Consider the following 20566-nt stretch of genomic DNA (forward strand, 5'->3'; position numbering starts at 1 on the left):
ACACACACACACACACACACACACCTGGCTGGGAGGGGGCGGGGCTGTGTTTTAAAGTGCTCTGATGCACAGCTCCACTTTTGGTCTTCGCTGGTGCGAATAAGACGGCCAACGGCGAAGCGATGATACGTCGTTACCCGGGAAACATCCAACCAAACCCGATCGACGAGATTCTCACTACCGACTAGCCTAACGTTGGTCATCGTAGCAGAGGGGAGTACATTCTCTCATCTAACTTATCGTTTCGAAAAACACGGCCGTCACACAGAGGTCGATATCGATATAATACAGTATATATTCTACAGAAAAAGCGCCCGGTGAAAATGCCGACAAAAATGACCGTAGTGCAGTGCGGTGAGCTGGCGTCCGACAGGTGGCGACAGGTAGAGGCCGCGAACCGGCTCTCCGCACCGCGGTACCGCGTCCCGCCCCGACTCGCGCCGAACCGCTCCTTGTGCTTCTTCTTCTCCGACTTCATTTTCCCTGCGTTTCTGTGGATTTTTCCCACCGCCGTTCGGGTGTTGGGTTTTTTTTTTTTTTGTTGTTTCGCTCAGAGAACGCCGGAGCGAGACGGAGGAGCTGGAGAGACCCAAGGACGAACAGAGCAAGGACGTCCACCTCCTTTGTCGAGCCCAGAGCACAGAATTATATAGCAGCACACGCACGGGCGCGCACACGGCACTCACAAATACACCCATGTAGAGCGACACCTTCACAAATTCTGTTCACGTTCACAGGCCGGAAAACGAAGAAAAATGTTCGTCACAATATTGGGCCACGGCCCTGATGTATAAAGAGCTCTACGAAGAATAGCGATACCGACGATGAGGTGAGATCGTAAGCGGAATGTTGAGGGAGGAGGAAACGGACGAGGTCACTCGGAGGTCCCGGCCGTTGTCCGATTCTTGTTGCGATCCCGGGGACCATAGGAGGGATGCGAGCAGCGCCACCCCCCCCCGCACACACACCCCACCGCATGACCGGAAGAAGAGAGCGGCTGGTTCGCGTTCGCAGCTCGGCCGCCCAAAGCAAGGGGACGAAACCGAAGCCGCTTTGTAGCCGCTCGGCCTGAAGGCCTAAAACCATCCCTCAAACTCTGTGTACGGGTGGGGGGCGGCATGGTGAGAGCGAGTAGTGCTGCTGTCTCACGGCACCTGGGTGGTGCGCGAGGACGTGGGTTCGATCCCTTCTCAGTCTGTGTGGAGTTTGCATGTTCTCCCCGTTTGTGTGTGTGGGTTTTCTCTGGGTGCTCTGGTTTCCTCCCATACTCCAAAGACATGCTGTTCAGGTTCACCCGTAGTGTGTGAGTGTCAGAGAGAGTGTGTTCCACTGTTGTATGGATGAGCGACCCAGTGTAAGTAGTGTATCTAGCAGTGTAAGTCACCACGGTGAATAAGGTGTGTGGGCTCATAACACTACATAGAGTTCACTGGAAGTCGCTTTGGAGAAAAGCATCTGATAAATATGTAGATGGGGCTAAACTGGTCAGCGGCCACGGCCAGTCATGCGGCAGACGTTTCGTGTCGCGGCGTCTGAGGTAATGGTGGAGGGCGACGGGGGAAGGGGACCGGGGCCCCGCGCTTCTCCTTGGGGTGCGCAATCGAGAGGACGGAACGACAGCGGCTGTGGACGACACGCCGACAGCTCTCTGGACACACTCTTAGTCCAGGAAACAGAAGGGCATCCTGTCCGACGCGCACCGCCTTGGGACGTTACCCGGGAGAGGGAGCAGTGGGACACTAAACAGACAACAAGGAACCGCGGTAACGCCGACGTCAGTCCGCACCGTCTCCATGCACATTGGACACAGGGGACACGCGGAGAAAGGCGGTCGACACCGATACATAACGATATAGAGGAGAACTAAGAGGCCGATTGGTGGAGGAACTGATTTTGCTCCGCGTGGTGACGGGGGGTTGCAGAATTGCACTTCTTCATAACCACAATATTACGGTAAAAGCGGCGTCTCCTCCAGCTGCCGGAGCAGGACGTGGGTGTGACTGGACTCGCGGTGACAGCAGCAAGCGTGCAGCACAACGAGCCACAGCAGCTTCCCTTCGGAAAGATGGAGGCATCCTGTCGCCGCGCGGAACGCCAGTTCGGTCGAAACGGAAGGAGCGAACGCTCACGTCTGCCATCGAGCCCCCCCCTACAGGCCAGCGGCACCGTCGTCTCACCCGGTGGACCAAAGACCGGTGAAATCGCAGCGGCGTTTCTACCGCCGCGGTTACGCTCACCTCCCTGAAGGGCTTTCGTTGCCGGGCGCTCGCAACCAGGTCGCCACGCGGCTCACGGTCGAGGTGTGGCAGTTCGCTTTGGTCTGAGCAGAGTTCACCCTCGCGTGGTGAAGGCGGTCCACGGAGGACCGCAGAGAGACCTGCATAAACCATAACCCTACGGTCTCATTGCACATGTGCTTTGACTGCTCCGCAGGCTTGCTGCGTTCATCATCATCATCATTATTATTATTATTATTAATTAGTTCCTTAGCCATCTCTTTTATCCAAAGTCACTTAGAGTATTTAGCCCATTCACGCTGCTCTGAATTGCACTGATTTTATGGTAAAGTACCCCGCTCCATGGTATTACAGTACAGAAGTAGCAGGGAGCGGGGGCTCGAAGGAGCATCAGTAGACGACCGGTCATCTACAGAGACCCTTCCGAAAGAGCTGGGCGGGTTCGAACTTCTACACGCTGCAGACCAGAGGCGGAGTTACGCAGCGGCGGTGATAACAATACACACTTGATGGCTTACGGGAATAAGGTGATGGGGTAGAAGGGGGGCAGAGGGCAGGTTTGCAGACGCTGCAGGCTCCTCCCCCCCCAGGAGCCCCAGCCCCCACCTGCAGATATTCCACTAGAGTCACTCGAAAAAAACACAACATTAAAAAATACACTGTTACACGGATCTGAGCTGGTCTTCGGTGCGCTGGGCCCTCTGAGGCCTCCTGGGAAAGGGGACCCAGCTGGTGCATTGCATGATGGGACCGGGGAGGTACGGGTTAGTTCTGCCTTTTGGGTAGGAGGCCCAGGAGGAACTCTCCCACGCCCAGGAAGTAGACGACCTGCGCGATGCCGAAGAGGGGCGCGATGACCAGCGCCCGGCAGTACGCCCCCTTCAGGAAGGCCGTGGGTCCTTCGTGCCGCAGGATCTTCCTGCGGGGAGGACAGGAGAGAGGGCGGTCGCAGCGTTCGCACTTTACACTTTCGGAGCGCGCTCTCTCTCGTCCGTTTTTACGGTCGCCGTGGAGGAGCGCCCCGACACGCCGCACGGACGCGGGTACGAGGCAGGCGGGCTTACCTGATGCAGTCCGTCACCCCGCTGTAGGTGTCCTCGTGAGTCCCGCGAGTCAGAGACTGCAGTCTGGTCTTTATCACTGCGGAGGCAGATCAACGCGTCCGCGTTCACGTTCACGCGCAAACGCGTACGGTGCAAACGCACACAAATGACACACATATGTATTCAAATACATTAATGCGGCTAAACGTTCATATTGCTGCTGCCTCGTGGAACCTGGGCTGTTCCGGGATGGGTTCGAATCTGGCTCAGTTTGTGTGGAGTTTGCAAGTTCTCCCTGTGTCTGTGTGGGTTTCCTCCAGGTGCTCTGGTTTCCTCCCACAGTCCAAAGACATATGGTTCAGGTGAACTGGTCTTTCTCACTTGCCCATTGTGTGTGTGTGTGTGTGTGTGTGTGTGTGTGTGTGTGTGTGTGTGGGGCTACCCTTTCAATGGACTGGCGTCCCATCCAGGGTGTACCCCCCCCTCCCCCAGGCTAGCTCCCAGTGATTGCGGGATAGGCTCCAGACCACCGCCGCCCTGACCATGAGAAGCAGTTAGGGAAAGTGAGTGTGAGTAAAAGCCCATTTTTACAAAAAGCAGCCTTGGCAGAAATGTGTGTGAGCGCCCATGTTTGCACGCGCACAGACACACGGCAAGCATACTGGCGCACGTGCGTAAAGAGGACACGGCGCAGAGCAGTAACAGCAGCGCGCGCGCACACGGGGGTGCACAGGGAGCAGTGTGTGTCCATAGCAGAGCGTCACGCCCAGCTCACCGTCCACGGGGTTCACCGCCACGGCCGCCGTGCTGCCCGCAATGCAACCCGAGACAAAGGACACGTAGAAGGGGGCGGTGCCCTCGTCTCCGCGGCGACCCAGGTTATTGAGGTTGGCGAAGAGAGGGAAGTAGATGATGGAAAAGGGCACGTCCCTGAAGGGCAGGAACAGTTAAAGAGAGTCCCGTTAGACTGCCAACCCCCCCTCGACAAAGGATCGGGCTTATGCTGCTGCGAGGGTTCGACTGCAGGAACGACACAGCGAAATCCAGAAAGCGCCACAAGCACACACACACACACACACACACACTCGTCCGTCACACAAACACCTACGAACAGTGGCCAGACAGCCAGTGTGACTGATTATAATCAATAAATAATACTGTTTAAAGATAAATATTAATATATAATACTATACATTCTTAAAATAGTATACATTAATATTTGATATATATAAAATATTAATGTAAACATATACATATTGTTTTATATAAGACTAATAAATAAAATTTAATTAATTATTATAAATAATTATTTACCAACAAGGAAAAAATAATGTGACAAAACTGAAATACATAACAGGGTTCGTTTGTACTGTGAAATCACCCCATTAGGCAAATTCCCATTGTCGGGGGGGCAGTGATCATTAGTTCTGATTGGAAAAAAAACGAAAAATTTGTCAGCTAAAATTTAAATTTAAAAATTAAATTTGTCAACTGTGAATTTCAACACAAAATGAAATGACCTTTTTTAAACTGAGAGTAATAACACCAATATAATTTTTTACATGTTGGTCTTGTGGAAAAAAAAGAAAACACTCTCATTTTAACGGTACATTTTACTCATTCATTTACTTTCAGAAGCTGGTAGCCTTGCGGTCAGTGGTATTGATTTCGGGCCAAAAGGTTGTTGGTTTGAATCCCCCCTCCCGCTGTAGTATTCTTGAACAAGGTACTTACCTTATATTACCCAGGTGAACAAATACATAAATAACTGTAAAGTAGCTTAACATTGTGAATTACACACACACACACATTTTCAGAACCGCTTGTCCCATACGGGGTCACGGGGAACCGGAGCCTACCCGGCAACACAGGGCGTAAGGCTGGAGAGAGGGAGGGGACACACCCAGGACGGGACGCCAGTCCGTCGCAAGGCACCCCAAGCGGGACTTGAACCCCAGACCCACCGGAGAGCAGGACTGCGGTCCAACCCACTGCGCCACCGCGCCCCTCTACATTGTGAATTATTTAATAAAAAACTTCTTAATGACAAGATAAATGCGAAATAACATAAAATGCGAAAGAATGTAAAACGCTGGTAGGAATGGAGTGTCGCGGAGGTCCAGAGCCTAACCTGGAAGTGCAGGGTATGAGACGGGATGTGGACGCTTGGACAATGTGGCTCACTGCTCTCGATGAGCTAGAGGGCGGCACAGTGGTGCAGCAGGTAGTGATGTTGCTTCACAGTGCCTGGGTGACCCAACACATTGTGGCTTTCATCCCTGCTCAGTCTGTGTGCAGGTTAACATTCTCCCTGTGTCCGTGTAGCGCTGCTCTGGTTTCCTCCCACAGCCCAAAGACATTCTGTTCAGGTGAATAGGACACCCTAAATTGTCCTTAGTGTGTGAATGAGTGAGAGACCAGTGTGTGTGAAGCTGCTCTGCAATTTAAATGTTCGTATTCTTAAAAAAGTGGTGTGCTGACCGGTGTGTATCCTGCCTCACGTGCTGTGCTTCCAGAACAGGCTCCAGACCGTGGCGACCCTGCTCTGGACAAGTATTTTGTGGGAATGAATGAATGAATGAATGAATGGGCAGCACAGTGGCACAGCAAGTAGCTCTGCTGTCTCACAGCACCTGAGTGGTGCGAGAGGGTGTGGGTTTGATCCCTGCTCAGTCTGTGTGGAGTTTGCATGTTCTCCCTGTGTCTGTGTGGGTTTCCTCTGGGTGCTCTGGTTTCCTCCCACAGTCCAAAGACATGCTGTTCAGGTTCCCCCATAGTGTGTGAGTGACAGAGAGAGTGTGTTCCACTGATGTATTGATGAGTGACCTATTTTAAGTAGTGTATCTAGCAGTGTAAGTCTTTGGGTGCTCTGGTTTCCTCCCACACTCCACAGACATGCTTTTGAGGTTCATGCATAGAGTGTGAGTGACACAGAGAGAGAGTGTGTGTTCCACTGATGTATGGATGAGTGACCCAGTGTAAGTGGTGTATCTAGCAGTGTAAGTCACCGCGGTGAATAAGGTGTGTGGGCTCATAACACTACACAGAGTTCATTGGACGTCGCTTTGGAGAAAAGTATCTGATAAATAAACAAATGTAATGATGGATGGATGGATGGATGTGGAGGATCTGTACCTGAGTAGCGTGGCCCCCAGCCCCTTATAGAGCCCTGCAATGCCTTTGCTCTTCAGCAGATCACGCGTCAACTGCATGGCTGTGGGTGACTTCTCCACCGCTGGTCCACCTGCCACCTGTGGCATCAGCTTCCTCTGGGCAGCTAAGGGTGACAACGGGGATAACCTCATCAGTACAACACAGTCAAGGCGTGGCGGGCAGGTCATGATCAGGGGGCGGAGTGAGACAAAGGAGGCAGAAGCACAGACGGGACATAAGACGGAGGGAAAGAAATCGACAGATGAAGCACGTCCACCGACAGGAGGACAAACGAGCGAAACAAGAGCTTACGGAGACACACAGTGAGCAAGGACAGAGCAACAGGCAGGCAGGCGAGACACACATGTCCACGGGTGAGCAGACAAACTGAGACAGTCAGGACAGAGAGGAAGAGGGACAAACTGCAACAATTATTCTGTGCACAATTCTGACCACATGAGGGCACCATTTGCACATGAGTGTAATATTCCTCTTAGTTTGCATCCTTTCCTTTCACACCCCTCCCTTCATCTCTCACCAATTCGTCCAGCATCCTGCAGCTGGATTTTCAGCATCTCCATAGGAGTCGTGATAATGACCTGCGACCAGAAATAGTGATGCATCATTTTAATTTTTTTTTTTTAAGTGTTCAGTGTTAACAACACATGTAGCAGTACATTCCAGAGTCTTCTGTCACCTTGAGCTATTTCAATTGGCATCTATCTATCTATCTATCTATCTATCTATCTATCTATCTATCTATCTATCTATCTATACACCCCTCCATTCTATCTATCTATCTATCTATCTATCTATACACCCCCCATTCTATCTATCTATCTATCTATCTATCTATCTATCTATCTATCTATCTATCTATCTATCTATCCATCTATACACCCCTCCATTCTATCTATCTATCTATCTATCTATCTATCTATCTATCTATCTATACACCCCTCCATTCTATCTATCTATCTATCTATCTATCTATCTATCTATCTATCTATCTATCTATCTATCTATACACCCCCCATTCTATCTATCTATCTATCTATCTATCTATCTATCTATCTATCTATCTATCTATCTATACACCCCTCCATTCTATCTATCTATCTATCTATCTATCTATCTATCTATCCATCTATACACCCCCCATTCTATCTATCTATCTATCTATCTATACACCCCTCCATTCTATCTATCTATCTATCTATCTATCTATCTATCTATCTATCTATCTATCCATCTATACACCCCCCATTCTATCTATCTATCTATCTATCTATACACCCCTCCATTCTATCTATCTATCTATCTATCTATCTATCTATCTATCTATCTATACACCCCCCATTCTATCTATCTATCTATCTATCTATCTATCCATCTATACACCCCCCATTCTATCTATCTATCTATCTATCTATACACCCCCCCATTCTATCTATCTATCTATCTATCTATCTATCTATCTATCTATCTATCTATACACCCCCCATTCTATCTATCTATCTATCTATCTATCTATCTATCTATCTATCTATCTATCCATCTATACACCCCCCATTCTATCTATCTATCTATCTATCTATACACCCCTCCATTCTATCTATCTATCTATCTATCTATCTATCTATCTATCTATCTATACACCCCCCATTCTATCTATCTATCTATCTATCTATCTATCTATCTATCTATCTATCTATCTATCTATCTATCTATCCATCTATACACCCCTCCATTCTATCTATCTATCTATCTATCTATACACCCCCCATTCTATCTATCTATCTATCTATCTATACACCCCCCATTCTATCTATCTATCTATCTATCTATCTATCTATCTATCTATCTATCTATCCATCTATACACCCCCCATTCTATCTATCTATCTATCTATCTATACACCCCTCCATTCTATCTATCTATCTATCTATCTATCTATCTATCTATCCATCTATACACCCCCCATTCTATCTATCTATCTATCTATCTATACACCCCTCCATTCTATCTATCTATCTATCTATCTATCTATCTATCTATCTATACACCCCCCATTCTATCTATCTATCTATCTATCTATCTATCCATCTATACACCCCCCATTCTATCTATCTATCTATCTATCTATACACCCCCCCATTCTATCTATCTATCTATCTATCTATCTATCTATCTATCTATCTATACACCCCCCATTCTATCTATCTATCTATCTATCTATCTATCTATCTATCTATCTATCCATCTATACACCCCCCATTCTATCTATCTATCTATCTATCTATACACCCCTCCATTCTATCTATCTATCTATCTATCTATCTATCCATCTATCTATCTATACACCCCCCATTCTATCTATCTATCTATCTATCTATCTATCTATCTATCTATCTATCTATCTATCTATCTATCTATCTATCCATCTATACACCCCTCCATTCTATCTATCTATCTATCTATCTATACACCCCCCATTCTATCTATCTATCTATCTATCTATACACCCCTCCATTCTATCTATCTATCTATCTATCTATCTATCTATCTATCTATCTATACACCCCCCATTCTATCTATCTATCTATCTATCTATCTATCTATCTATCTATCCATCTATACACCCCCCATTCTATCTATCTATCTATCTATCTATACACCCCCCCATTCTATCTATCTATCTATCCATCTATACACCCCCCATTCTATCTATCTATCTATCTATCTATACACCCCCCATTCTATCTATCTATCTATCTATCTATCTATCTATCTATCTATCTATCTATCTATCTATACACCCCCCATTCTATCTATCTATCTATCTATCTATCTATACACCCCCCATTCTATCTATCTATCTATCTATCTATACACCCCCCATTCTATCTATCTATCTATCTATCTATCTATCTATCTATCTATACACCCCCCATTCTATCTATCTATCTATCTATCTATCTATCTATCTATCTATCTATCTATCTATCCATCTATACACCCCCCATTCTATCTATCTATCTATCTATCTATACACCCCTCCATTCTATCTATCTATCTATCTATCTATCTATCTATCTATCTATCTATCTATACACCCCCCATTCTATCTATCTATCTATCTATCTATCTATCTATCTATCTATCTATCTATCCATCTATACACCCCTCCATTCTATCTATCTATCTATCTATCTATACACCCCCCATTCTATCTATCTATCTATCTATCTATACACCCCTCCATTCTATCTTTCTATCTATCTATACACCCCCCATTCTATCTATCTATCTATCTATCTATCTATCTATCTATACACCCCTCCATTCTATCTATCTATCTATCTATCTATCTATCTATCTATACACCCCTCCATTCTATCTATCTATCTATCTATACACCCCCCATTCTATCTATCTATCTATCTATCTATCTATCTATCTATCTATCTATACACCCCTCCATTCTATCTATCTATCTATCTATCTATCTATCTATCTATCTATCTATCTATCTATCTATACACCCCTCCATTCTATCTATCTATCTATTTATCTATACACCCCCCATTCTATCTATCTATCTATCTATCTATACACCCCTTCAATCTATCTATCTATCTATCTATCTATCTATCTATACACCCCCCCATTCTATCTATCTATCTATCTATCTGCGTATATGTGTACTGTATATAGACAGACAGAGAACGCTGACCTGACAAGTTCCGGCTCCACAACCTGCCAACATCTCCTTAAACAAGGTGAGTTTCTGACTGAAAGGGGAGAGAAAGCAACCATTTACTGAGCACGTTGTCTCTTTGGTTTGTTTAAATTTAAACATCTTACCCTCATTTTTTAACCAACGCATTCAGTTTTACTCCATTTTTAACCTGTCTATTTCACTCTTGATCGTGTGTTCGCACTCATTCAAGGAATCAACACTACAGCGTCGCCGGCGTTCCAGAACTGTCTCAGCACTATAACAACATTTTTACTTCGTTCTTTGGACTTAGACACCCATAAACACCATGTGGTGTCACGGTGTCCGAGCCTTGTTTGGACACCAACCACCCCACGTGGTGGTACCCCTGTCAGTGTACACAGGCCATGGGACACTTTCTGAAAGTCCAAGTAAATAAAGTTAATGCCCCTTTTTCCAATTGTATAACTGGAAAAATCTGTGATTTTTAACAAGAACAGTGACTATTCTCTATACTGCTGCTGTTCTTACACAGAGATTTACATTTATTCTTTAGGCTGATAGTCCCAAGCGGGGTCACGGCAAACCGGAGACTAACCTGGCAATGCAGGGCGCTAGGCTGGAGGGGACACATCCCTGATAGGACACCAGTCCATTGCAAGACACCCCAACTGGGACTCGAACCCCAGACCCACCAGAGAGCAGGACCCGGCCAAACCCGCTGCGCCACTACATCCCCCCCTTATGACATTAAGTTGCTTTAAAAGCATTCAGAGCCAGGTAATTTCACTAGAGCAACTTCAGAGTAAGTACTTTGATCAAGGGTATTCTAGCTGCAGGTGGGATTTGAACCTGTGACATGTGGTTCTAAAGGAAGCACCTCTAACCACTACACTACCAGCTGCCCGGTATCCCCTATTTCCAGGATGGACTGTGGAGGGAAGTGACCCCTCACTGGGACGCTGAGTGAGTGTCTGAAAGTGGACGACAGTCCTCTTAATGTACATGTTATAAGGAGCAGTAGAGGTGATTATTTGAATTGTATTTTAATAGATTTGTCCAATGTCGATAACTACTGAGGAGGGTCATGGTGATCCAAAGCCTATCCTGTAAGCCCTGGGCACAAGGCTGAGGGGGGTACACTGTGGACAGGACACCACCCCATCGACACACTGTCACTCACCCATTTAAGGCAATTTACAGTCCCCAGTTTATGTAAATTGCTTGAAGGGTGGGAGGAAACCAGAGCACACGCACCCAAACACAGGAAGAACATGTACAATCGACACAGACTGAGAGGGGATCAAGCCCACATTCTCTCGCACCACCACCCTCATACCCACCCGTGTTGAAAAGATGTTAATAAATAATTTCCAGTACAATGTTCCAAACATACGTATGCAGATGTGTATGTGTGTGTAGCGCCTTCTTTCTTGCAACGCACACATTGGGAAACGCACCGCTGACCTTGACCTGTGGTTTCTTACAGTTTTGCTTCACGCTGAAAATGATTATGCTGAACACACACATCTTCACACCGCCTTGTTTGTCATCTCAACCATTTTTTTTTTTTTTTTTTTTTGCACGTAAGCATTTTCACATCCAGTTTTACACGTGACTTCGTGCTGCAAGCGGTGTCAGGCTCAGGCAAGAAGCCACCAAACAGATGTCCCTTCGAACCCGAGGACGGGGTCATTAGTTAACTCCTGTAGTGGAAAATCTGCAGCGTTCATATTGCGGCTCGCACATTTTTAAAAATGCCCTATAAAAAGCCCCAACGTGGCTCCTTCACTCCTCCCTCTACAGCACCGAGACACACACCTTGACCCCTAAACCTGGTTCATCCCTCTCTTTCTGGCCCCTCCTCAAACATCTACACAACCCTAGCTTTAAAACTCAGCGGCTAACCCTAAACCCTAAACCCTAACCCTAAAATCCAATGGTTAACCCTAAACCCTAACCCTAAAATCCAGTGCCTAACCCTAAACCCTAACCCCTAACCCTAAAATCTGATGCCTAACCCTAAAATCCAATGGCTAACCCTAAACCCTAACGCTAAAATCCTAAAATCCGATGCCTAACCAACCCTTACCTTAAAATCATGCCTAACCCCAAACCCTAACCCTAAAGCCTAAACCTTAATCCATAAATTTATCTTGCTTCCATCCCCCACTCTCACTGTACTGTATTACTGCATATTGTACCTTTTCTAAGCAGCCGTACTGGCCACACACACACACACACACACACACACACAAACGCTGTGTCTCCAGCTCTGGAGCATATTAATAATTCACAAGCTGGTCAGGCCAGAGCAATCAATAATTTAACCTTGCAGGGCTTTCATCATCGCGGAGAAGGACGAAACACAATGTACAGTTCGCGTGGGCGACGGCAGAGACGCCGACAGGTTGACCCTTTGCGCAAAGCCGGAGGTTCAGAACTCGGACGTAACGCTGCCGTGACGCCGCTTGCATAACCGTCTTTACACAACAGCAGCACAACATCTGCGCGCTGTTTTCGCCTCACCTCCGCTGCGTGACGCACATTACAGCTTTTGTCTAAAATGCGCCAGCGCTGCGGCGGCGACGTCATCGCGCGATGGAGGGTCACTGTTGTTCTGGCACCAGAGTCATTTACCATGTGTACTGCAGCCCATGCGGTAATTCTGTTGGACGTGCGGTGTGATCGTCTCGCGGAGTGGGGTAATTTTACTGGAGCAATGGGGGGTAAGTACCTTGCTCAAGGGTACTACAGCTGGAAGTGGGATTTGACCCAACAACCCTTGGGTCCAAAGATAGCCATCCATCCACCGTCAACCCAAGCAAGGTCATGGCGAGCCAGAGCCTTGCCTGGCAGCGCAGGGGACACATCCAGGGTGGGATGCCAGTCCATGGCAGGACCCCCAAAGCAGGGCTCGAGCCCCAGACCCGCCACACAGGTAGTACCGGCTGAACCCACCGCACCCCCTCCAAAGATATCCCTCTTCGGAAAATGTGCAAAGCAGTAACAGCTGCATGACAAACGACAGCATTTTGAGCTCAGTGTTCTTCCAGAAGACTGAGCAGACGTTTGACGGCTCGGTGCAGAACCCAGAGGTGGGACTGGTCCTGAAACCCAGCTGGCGACTTTACCAGATGATCTTCCATTTGTCACGCAGAGATGGCGCGTCCTGATTTGCAGTGGTGTGACTCAAAGGGCAGAGCGCCGGCAGAGCGCCGGAAGGCCACGGGGGGCCGTAAAGCACAGCTGACAGCCACTGATCACAAATCATAAAAACAGACCAGGTTTTTTTTTAACATCTGAAAGGACAAAAGTTCCTGCAGTTTTAAGGACGTGAGCCAGAAAAAACACTGAGATCATTTGTGGAATGAAAAGAAACTGACACCATATATTTATCTAATGTGCGCCCACACACACACGTTGTCTGAAACTGCTAGTCCCGAGCAGGGTGGCGGCGAGCCGGAGCCTAACCCAGCAGCACAGGGCATGAGGCTGGAGAGGAAGGGGACGCACCCAGGACAGGCCACCAGTCCATCGCAAAGGCAGCAGCTCTAACTACCACTCTGCCAACAGTCATTTTGTAATCTTGATAATTGCTTGTCCTGTGCAGGGACCTGGTGGTGCGGCGCCTATCCTGGAAGCACTGGGTGCAAGGTTAAGGGGGTATGCCTTGGATGGGGCGCCAGGATAGACCCCCCCCCCCCCCCCCCACACACACACACACTAAGCACTAAAGGCAATTTAGAGGCACCAGTCCACCTGAACTGCACGCCTTTGGACTGTGGGAGGAAACCAGAGCGCCCAGAGGAAACCACAAGAGGACAGTTTAATTAAATTATCTTGTGAAAACGTTGAGTATCACTGTGGCATAAAGGAGCGCGGCCACATTACCCTCCGCCATTATTGTCTAAATGGAGTATGACGGGACAGGGCTGCGCTGCACCCTGGAGCTGTTCCTTGGCGGGGGGTGTGGGTGGATTCCATTGTTCACAAAGGTCAGCCTGTGTTTTATTGTGTGTTTTTTTGCATTTTTTCTTGTTTTTTTTTAAAAAAACTAAGTCCATCCCAAACTGCCTGGTCACCCCCTAAAACCTGGCACACCTGGAATACCCAGAATTCCCGGAATACCACAACCAGTGTCCCCGACATTCATCCCAAACACACAGACACACACACCGAAAATGTGCTTGTTCCATACAGACACACTCTGCGCTCTGCTTCGTGTGTCAGTGTGTCGCTCAGTGTGTCGCTCAGTGCGTTAATGAGAGACACATGATCCCAGTTTGGCCGAGAGCATCCGCGTCGCAGCGTCCGCGCATCACACGACATCTCAAAGTCCCTCACCCGTCTTTGGAGAGGTGATGCCTGAAGAAGTCGTTGGCAGCCAGTTTGATGGCTTTCTCCGGAGTTACCAGGGTAAGGTTCACCGCGGCCCCTGAAGGAGGGCGAGAGCAGCGGCCTCAGCGGAAGGAGACCCCACATGGCAAAGCGAGACAGGAAGATGCCGCCGGGGGCCTCACCTCTGTACATCCCAAAGTAACCGTCCGATCGGATGGTCTTGATGAGGCAGTCTGACCTGCGGGGGTAAACGGTCGGGCGTCAGTGCGTGAGACGCGAGACGCGGGGGGGACACAGGGGGCCACGCGATCCATCGATTCCTCGGCCCGTCGGACGACCCGATCAGCGCCGACTGCGGAGCGGCGAGGAGCTAATGAACCTTCCAGGTTCTTCTCCCATCACCAGATCAATAATTTCCTTTCAAAGGACAAGGACGTGACGGGCAGGTAATACAGCGGCGCCGGTTTCCGAATCGAACCCAAGCAGCTCGTTCTGGACCGACACGTCTAACAGCGGTTACAGCAGTAACCGGGAACGTAAAACAGTTTAAAGGTACGGTAAAGCAGCACGAATAAGCCCGAAAAGCCCCAGGTGAGATGATGCTGACCACGGGGTTGAGCTGAGCGGCGTGGTTCAGACACACACACCCGCGCGCGCACACACACACACACACACACACACACACACACACACTGAGCTGAATTTGTTCTGGGTTTGCGTGACATCAAGGAACCAGACAGAATGAAACCCAGACCGCAGTCCAAGCTGTGCTCTCTGAAAACAGCAGACGGACAAAAAAAACACTCGGCATGTAGAAAATTCTAGACTTTTTTAGGATCCATCCATCTTTCATCCATCCATCCATCTCTCATCTATCTGTCTCTTATGCATTCATCCATCAATCTATCTATTCCGCATTCATCCATCTCTCCATCCATCCATCCCTCATCCATCCATCCACCCCTCCATCCCCCGATTCCTCATCCATAATCCATCCCTCAACCATCCATCCCTCATCTATCCATCCCTCATCCATTCATCCCTCATCCATCCCTCCATCGCTCCATCCATTCACTTTCAATAACTGCTTGTCCTCAGGAGGGTCACGGTGATCCGGAGCCTATCCCAGCAGCACACCTGTACGGGACACCAGACTTTTTTTCTCAGGCATTATTAAAGAAAAGAATTGAAATCGACTCAGTTAATTAATTTTTAAACTGAAATCAATTTAACGATTTAAAGAGACGGTCACGGGCCCGGCTGTACATACATGCTCGTGTACATGCGGGATCCGTTCTGCTGGTTCTGGAGGCGGGTCTTTGCCAGGTCTATGGGAAAGACACAGGTGACCCCGATCAGTCCTGCGATCCCTCCATTGATGAGCTTGGCAGGCAGACTGGGAGGGGGGAACAGAGCGGATGGAGCAAGATTACTATTCACCGTGAAAGCAGGTGGCATTTTACCCTGTTTTACATCGCCATTTCAAATAGCCCCTGCAATGCCACCTTCAGCCGCATTAGAGAGGGGCAGGTAGTAACAGTAGTAGTAATACTGCACTGGACCATGATAACCATGTTTTTGGAGTCCTGTGATGGAAAAGCGGCACGGGTTCCGAACCCACACAGGACAACCCAGAGTGGATCTGTCACTTGTCCTCTTTACCCACTGTCATGATACCTGTGGACCAGGTGGTGGAGCTGTCGGCGCCCTCTCCTCCGGGTGCTTAAATCGATTCCTCTAGGCAACACCGTTCACTTACCACGTCATGATAGCAACAATTTACCCCTTTATACAGCAGGGGTTTTTCCAAAGCAGTTTTGGGTTCGTACCTTGTTTAAGGGTACTATAGCCGGGATTTAAACCTAGAACCTCTAGGTTCAGCAGCGTTAACCACTGTGGTGTCAGTCGTCCCGGTAACCAAAGTGTAACTCGCTACAGCCACCTCCTTGTCTGCCAGCTTCAGTTTTTAATCTCATTTTGTTTCAAAATTTTATTTATGTTTTACTTAAGCGAAACTTGACTGCATCTAATAATGTAATAATGTAATTAATGATAATCAATTGCCTTTCACTTTTTAGAAGAGGTGAATCAGGTAAATGATACAGATGTGACATATGGAGCTCTAATAACCATGTCGGCACTTTGTAGGCACACGTAATGAGCTCCATATTCATATTTATTTATCATTACACTTTTCTCCAAAGTGAGGTTTCAACTATAAGCTGTTTGTAATGGGCAGCTGGGTATTTTTTACCGTATCAGTTCGGGTGAGTACCTTGCTCAAACGTAAGATGCGGGATGGGGTTTGAACCTGAGCCCAAAGTGCAGTGGCTCAAACTATTACACCATCTGCTTGATGCTATCTGGACCCTTAGATATCAATCACTTTCTGAAACTGTATTGATTAAACGGGTAAAAAACACGTTTTAATGTTTAATTCCACTTACTTTTCTAAAGTACACATTAAAAGTGAATGCTTTATAAAGATGAGCTGGTAGCGTAGTGTACTGATTAGGATGGATTTTCTACACCTGAAGGTTGTAGGTTCAAATCCCACTCTAGCTGCATTACCCTTGAGCAAGGTACTTATAGTAAACTGCCAATCTGTGTAAATGGAAAAATAACTAAGATTAACTTTGGAAGCATCATCTGAATGAACAATTAATGAGCATCAGTTATTATTGTGTGTGTGTGTGTGTGTGTGTGTGTGTGTGTGTGTGCGCACATCAAGGTCACGACAGCCCAGAGTCTCTCCCGGAAGCACTAGGCCGGGTAAACCCTGGACCGGACCCCACCCCCATCACAGCACTGGAGAAATTCCTTTGCTTTCGACACTTTGAGCTCATATTTCAGAGCAGAACTGAAGACACTTCATGGTGCGAATCTTCCGGTTTGGTTCGCAGCCCAAGAGGAAAGAAAGCGACACTTGTGACCCTACAGTACGTTCCTGTTTCCCTACATTCCTTCCTGTTCGTGTTCCACTTCCCCGAATCGCCCCCCCACACCCACAAACCACCAAACCCAGCCTCTCTGTCCTTTGGTCCCACTAATTAACCTTACCTTATCTGTTTGTCCGCCATTTATGTGGAACCTTTGCTGTGGGTGTGTATGTGTGTGTGTGTGTGGGTGTGGGGTTCAGTGTCTGGCAGTGTGTCTGCTGGGGGTCCTGCAGTGTTCTGAGGTCAGTCAGTAGTGTAGATAGGGTGCGTCCGCCAGTCTTTCGCTGTGCATTCGGGTCCCGCGCCGGATGGTTTGTGGGTCGGAGCTCCTGGCCGAGCAGCAGCTGCCTTATGGAAATCAGCTCTGACGTCTGAAAGAGAGGAAGAAAGAGAAGTTAGACCCTTTGTCCGGATGTTTCCTTATGCCACTCTCTACTCGCGGGTTCTAAGAGCCATTCGGCATCTGACCCCCCCCCACCAAAAAAGACACCCCGGGGTCGCGTCCCCATTACTGGTACCATTGCTGCAAGAGTTTTACGGACCGGTCCTCTTAGACAAAGCTAACTGTGCTGTTGGCTCTTTTTACTGCCCAGCTTTTAATTGCCCGACTGCACGAAAGGGTAAATCACAGTAAATAATCTAATACTGTCACTTACCCCAAAGACTAGTGTCAGTAAATACGCTGTATATCAGTCATCAGTATCACTGATACTGTATTTAGGTAACGATTCCAAAATGTTCTGGTGTCGCAGTGCTTGGGCTGTTATACAGGGTATAGGTCCAAATCTGTGTCAGTGTGTGGAGTTTGCATGTTCTGCCTCTGTGGGTTTCCGCCGCATGCTCTGGTTACCTCCCACACACCAGAGACATGCAGCTGAGGTTGACAGGTGACACCAAATTGCTCGTGGTGTGTGATGGCTCTGTGTGTGGCTACCCTGCAATGGACTGACGCCCTGTCCAGTGTGTACCCCCCCTACATTGCACCCCCCCGGTGCCCAGTAATTCCGGGATAGGCTCTGGACTGCCATGACCCTGACCAGGACAGGTCGGGGGGGGGGGGTTATTTCATGCTGATGGTTCAGTGTTACTGGAAGACCCTCAGATTCTGCTCTGCTTGTTCAGTTTCCAAAGGACCCAAAGGCTGCAGGTTCGAATCCCACCTCTAGCTGTAATACCCTAGAGCAAAGTACTTATTCCAGTAAAATTAGCCATCTTTAGAAAAGGGTAAATAACCGTACATTTCTCTGGAGAAAAGTATCAGATCAATGTAACTGTACACTGAGAGCGGCGACACGTGTATCTGCAGCTCCGCGGCCCAGGGATCGCGTTGCACGGCGGTTTGGCCGAGAGCGCCTCCTGCAGCACCCACACCTTCTGTGCGCGCGCTCTTTTCCTGTTTCCTGCCTTTTCCGCCCCTCTCTGCACCAATCGCGGCGCGGCCTCCCTGCCTCCCTGCCTCCCACTCCACACACTCGCGCGACTGTTGACTCTGGCGTCGCGCTGCGCTCCGCCGATAAGCATGTTTTCTGCTCGCCGCGGAGACCTTTGGATCTCAGCCACCGTTCACGGCGAAAAATGAGAAGGATGCCGCCTTGCTGCGTGGACCTTGCGTTTGTGCCCTCGGGTTCGAGACATGGAAGAACCTCCTTGGGGATCGTGATCATGTCACATTTGAGCATTAACTTCCCCTATAGCTCATGGTTTCATGTTACATCAGTTTATTCTTGCCTGGAACCCTGAGAAATATTCCTTTGGAATGACTAAAGACACCCCTTCGCCTCTCCGTCCTGGATGTCCATATGTTGGACACGTTTTCAGTGGGCGTCCCTCACCTGAGCAAGGTTACAGTGGTCTGGAGCCAATCCGGGGAGCATTGGACGCATTGGGGGGGTGCCGGTCCATTGCAGGGTGGCCATACACACACACACACACACCAAAGGCAATGTACAGTGACCAATCCACTGGAACTGCATGTTTTAGGATTGCGGGAAGAAACCAGAGCACCCCAAGGCACCCCACCCAGACACCAGGCAAACATGAAATTCCGCACAGACTGAGCAGGGATCGAACCCATGTCCTTTCATGCCACGCGGTGCTACACGTTGCGCCACCGTGCAGCCTGGGACCAGGACAAAATGGACAATATCGATTGTGAAAATTAATACCAGAGTAACAAGATGACTTTAAGTCAAGGCCCCAACTCAACACCAGTGAATCTTTATTTCCCAATATTTCTCCACTGGAATCCTTTTCCTAGTTCTGTCCAAAAAAAAGACTCCGGCACTGTGAGTAACTACTGATCCTAAGGCAGGGTCAGTGCTATCTGGAGCCTATCCTGGGAGAAGAGGGTGCTGGTGAAGGTACATCCAGAATGGGGCAGCAGTCCATCACAAAGCAGCCACACTCACACACGCGCATACACGCGCATACACACACACACACACACACACACACACACACACACACACACACACACACACACACACACCCGGAGTGTGGGTGGAAACCAGAGCACCTGGAGGAAACGCACGCAAACACAGGAAGAGCATGCAGACTCCACATTTGCTGATAGGGCAACGAACCTACACCCGACTGCGCGGTGCAGACACAGTGAGCCACCTGTCCCCGGGTGAACGGAGGGACGCGTCCCATGGGAAGCAGAGGGGGAACATTCACTGAAAGGCCTTCATCACAATAAATTAAGTCATACATTAAATGTATCACCAGACATAAATTTTGGAATCCACCAGAGGCTAAATGAGGTGTCGGAACCATCGCTTGAACCGTGGGCCAACCAGCATGTTCACTGAGGGATTTACTCTGAATCGCTCTAGTAAAGTTACCGTGCTCTGTAGGTGGGGAAATAAATGTAGGTGGATTAACATTGCAAGGGACTTTGGAGAAAAGTGTGAGATGAGTGTAACCGTGAGGAGGAGCGAACGGCATGCAATCCTTAAAACACACACACACACACACACACACACACACACACAGACAGACGCATGAACCTTTCACCCCCAGGGGCAGCAGAGCCATCAGAGCAGATAGATCAGCACCTTCCCAGGAATAACCTGTGCACCACCTGGTCAGGGTCCTCTGGTTATCTCCCCCGCCCCTCCAGTGCACTTGTGT

The 20566-nt window shown here is 48.4% G+C and overlaps 1 protein-coding gene across 6 annotated transcripts in view; it reads right to left on the reverse strand.

The window, feature by feature from the left end:
• Positions 1-1402: 1402 nt before the first annotated feature.
• LOC108941174 (mitochondrial glutamate carrier 1-like) overlaps positions 1403-20566 on the reverse strand; it is a 29956-nt gene continuing 10792 nt past the window's right edge. For all 6 annotated transcript variants that reach the window (XM_018763794.2, XM_018763797.2, XM_018763795.2 and 3 more), the window contains 10 exons: positions 17556-17805; positions 15766-15891; positions 14678-14733; positions 14502-14592; positions 10170-10227; positions 6972-7032; positions 6416-6557; positions 4056-4210; positions 3302-3377; positions 1403-3156 (listed from right to left, as the gene is read on the reverse strand). In XM_018763794.2, the coding sequence (XP_018619310.1) occupies positions 3003-3156; positions 3302-3377; positions 4056-4210; positions 6416-6557; positions 6972-7032; positions 10170-10227; positions 14502-14592; positions 14678-14733; positions 15766-15891; positions 17556-17575 (939 nt within the window). In that variant the 5' untranslated portion in view covers positions 17576-17805 and the 3' untranslated portion in view covers positions 1403-3002. The remainder of the gene's footprint in view (positions 3157-3301; positions 3378-4055; positions 4211-6415; positions 6558-6971; positions 7033-10169; positions 10228-14501; positions 14593-14677; positions 14734-15765; positions 15892-17555; positions 17806-20566) is intronic.

Source organism: Scleropages formosus, chromosome 11 (genome assembly GCF_900964775.1).
Source record: "Scleropages formosus chromosome 11, fSclFor1.1, whole genome shotgun sequence".
In the NCBI taxonomy this organism is placed as follows: domain Eukaryota; kingdom Metazoa; phylum Chordata; class Actinopteri; order Osteoglossiformes; family Osteoglossidae; genus Scleropages; species Scleropages formosus.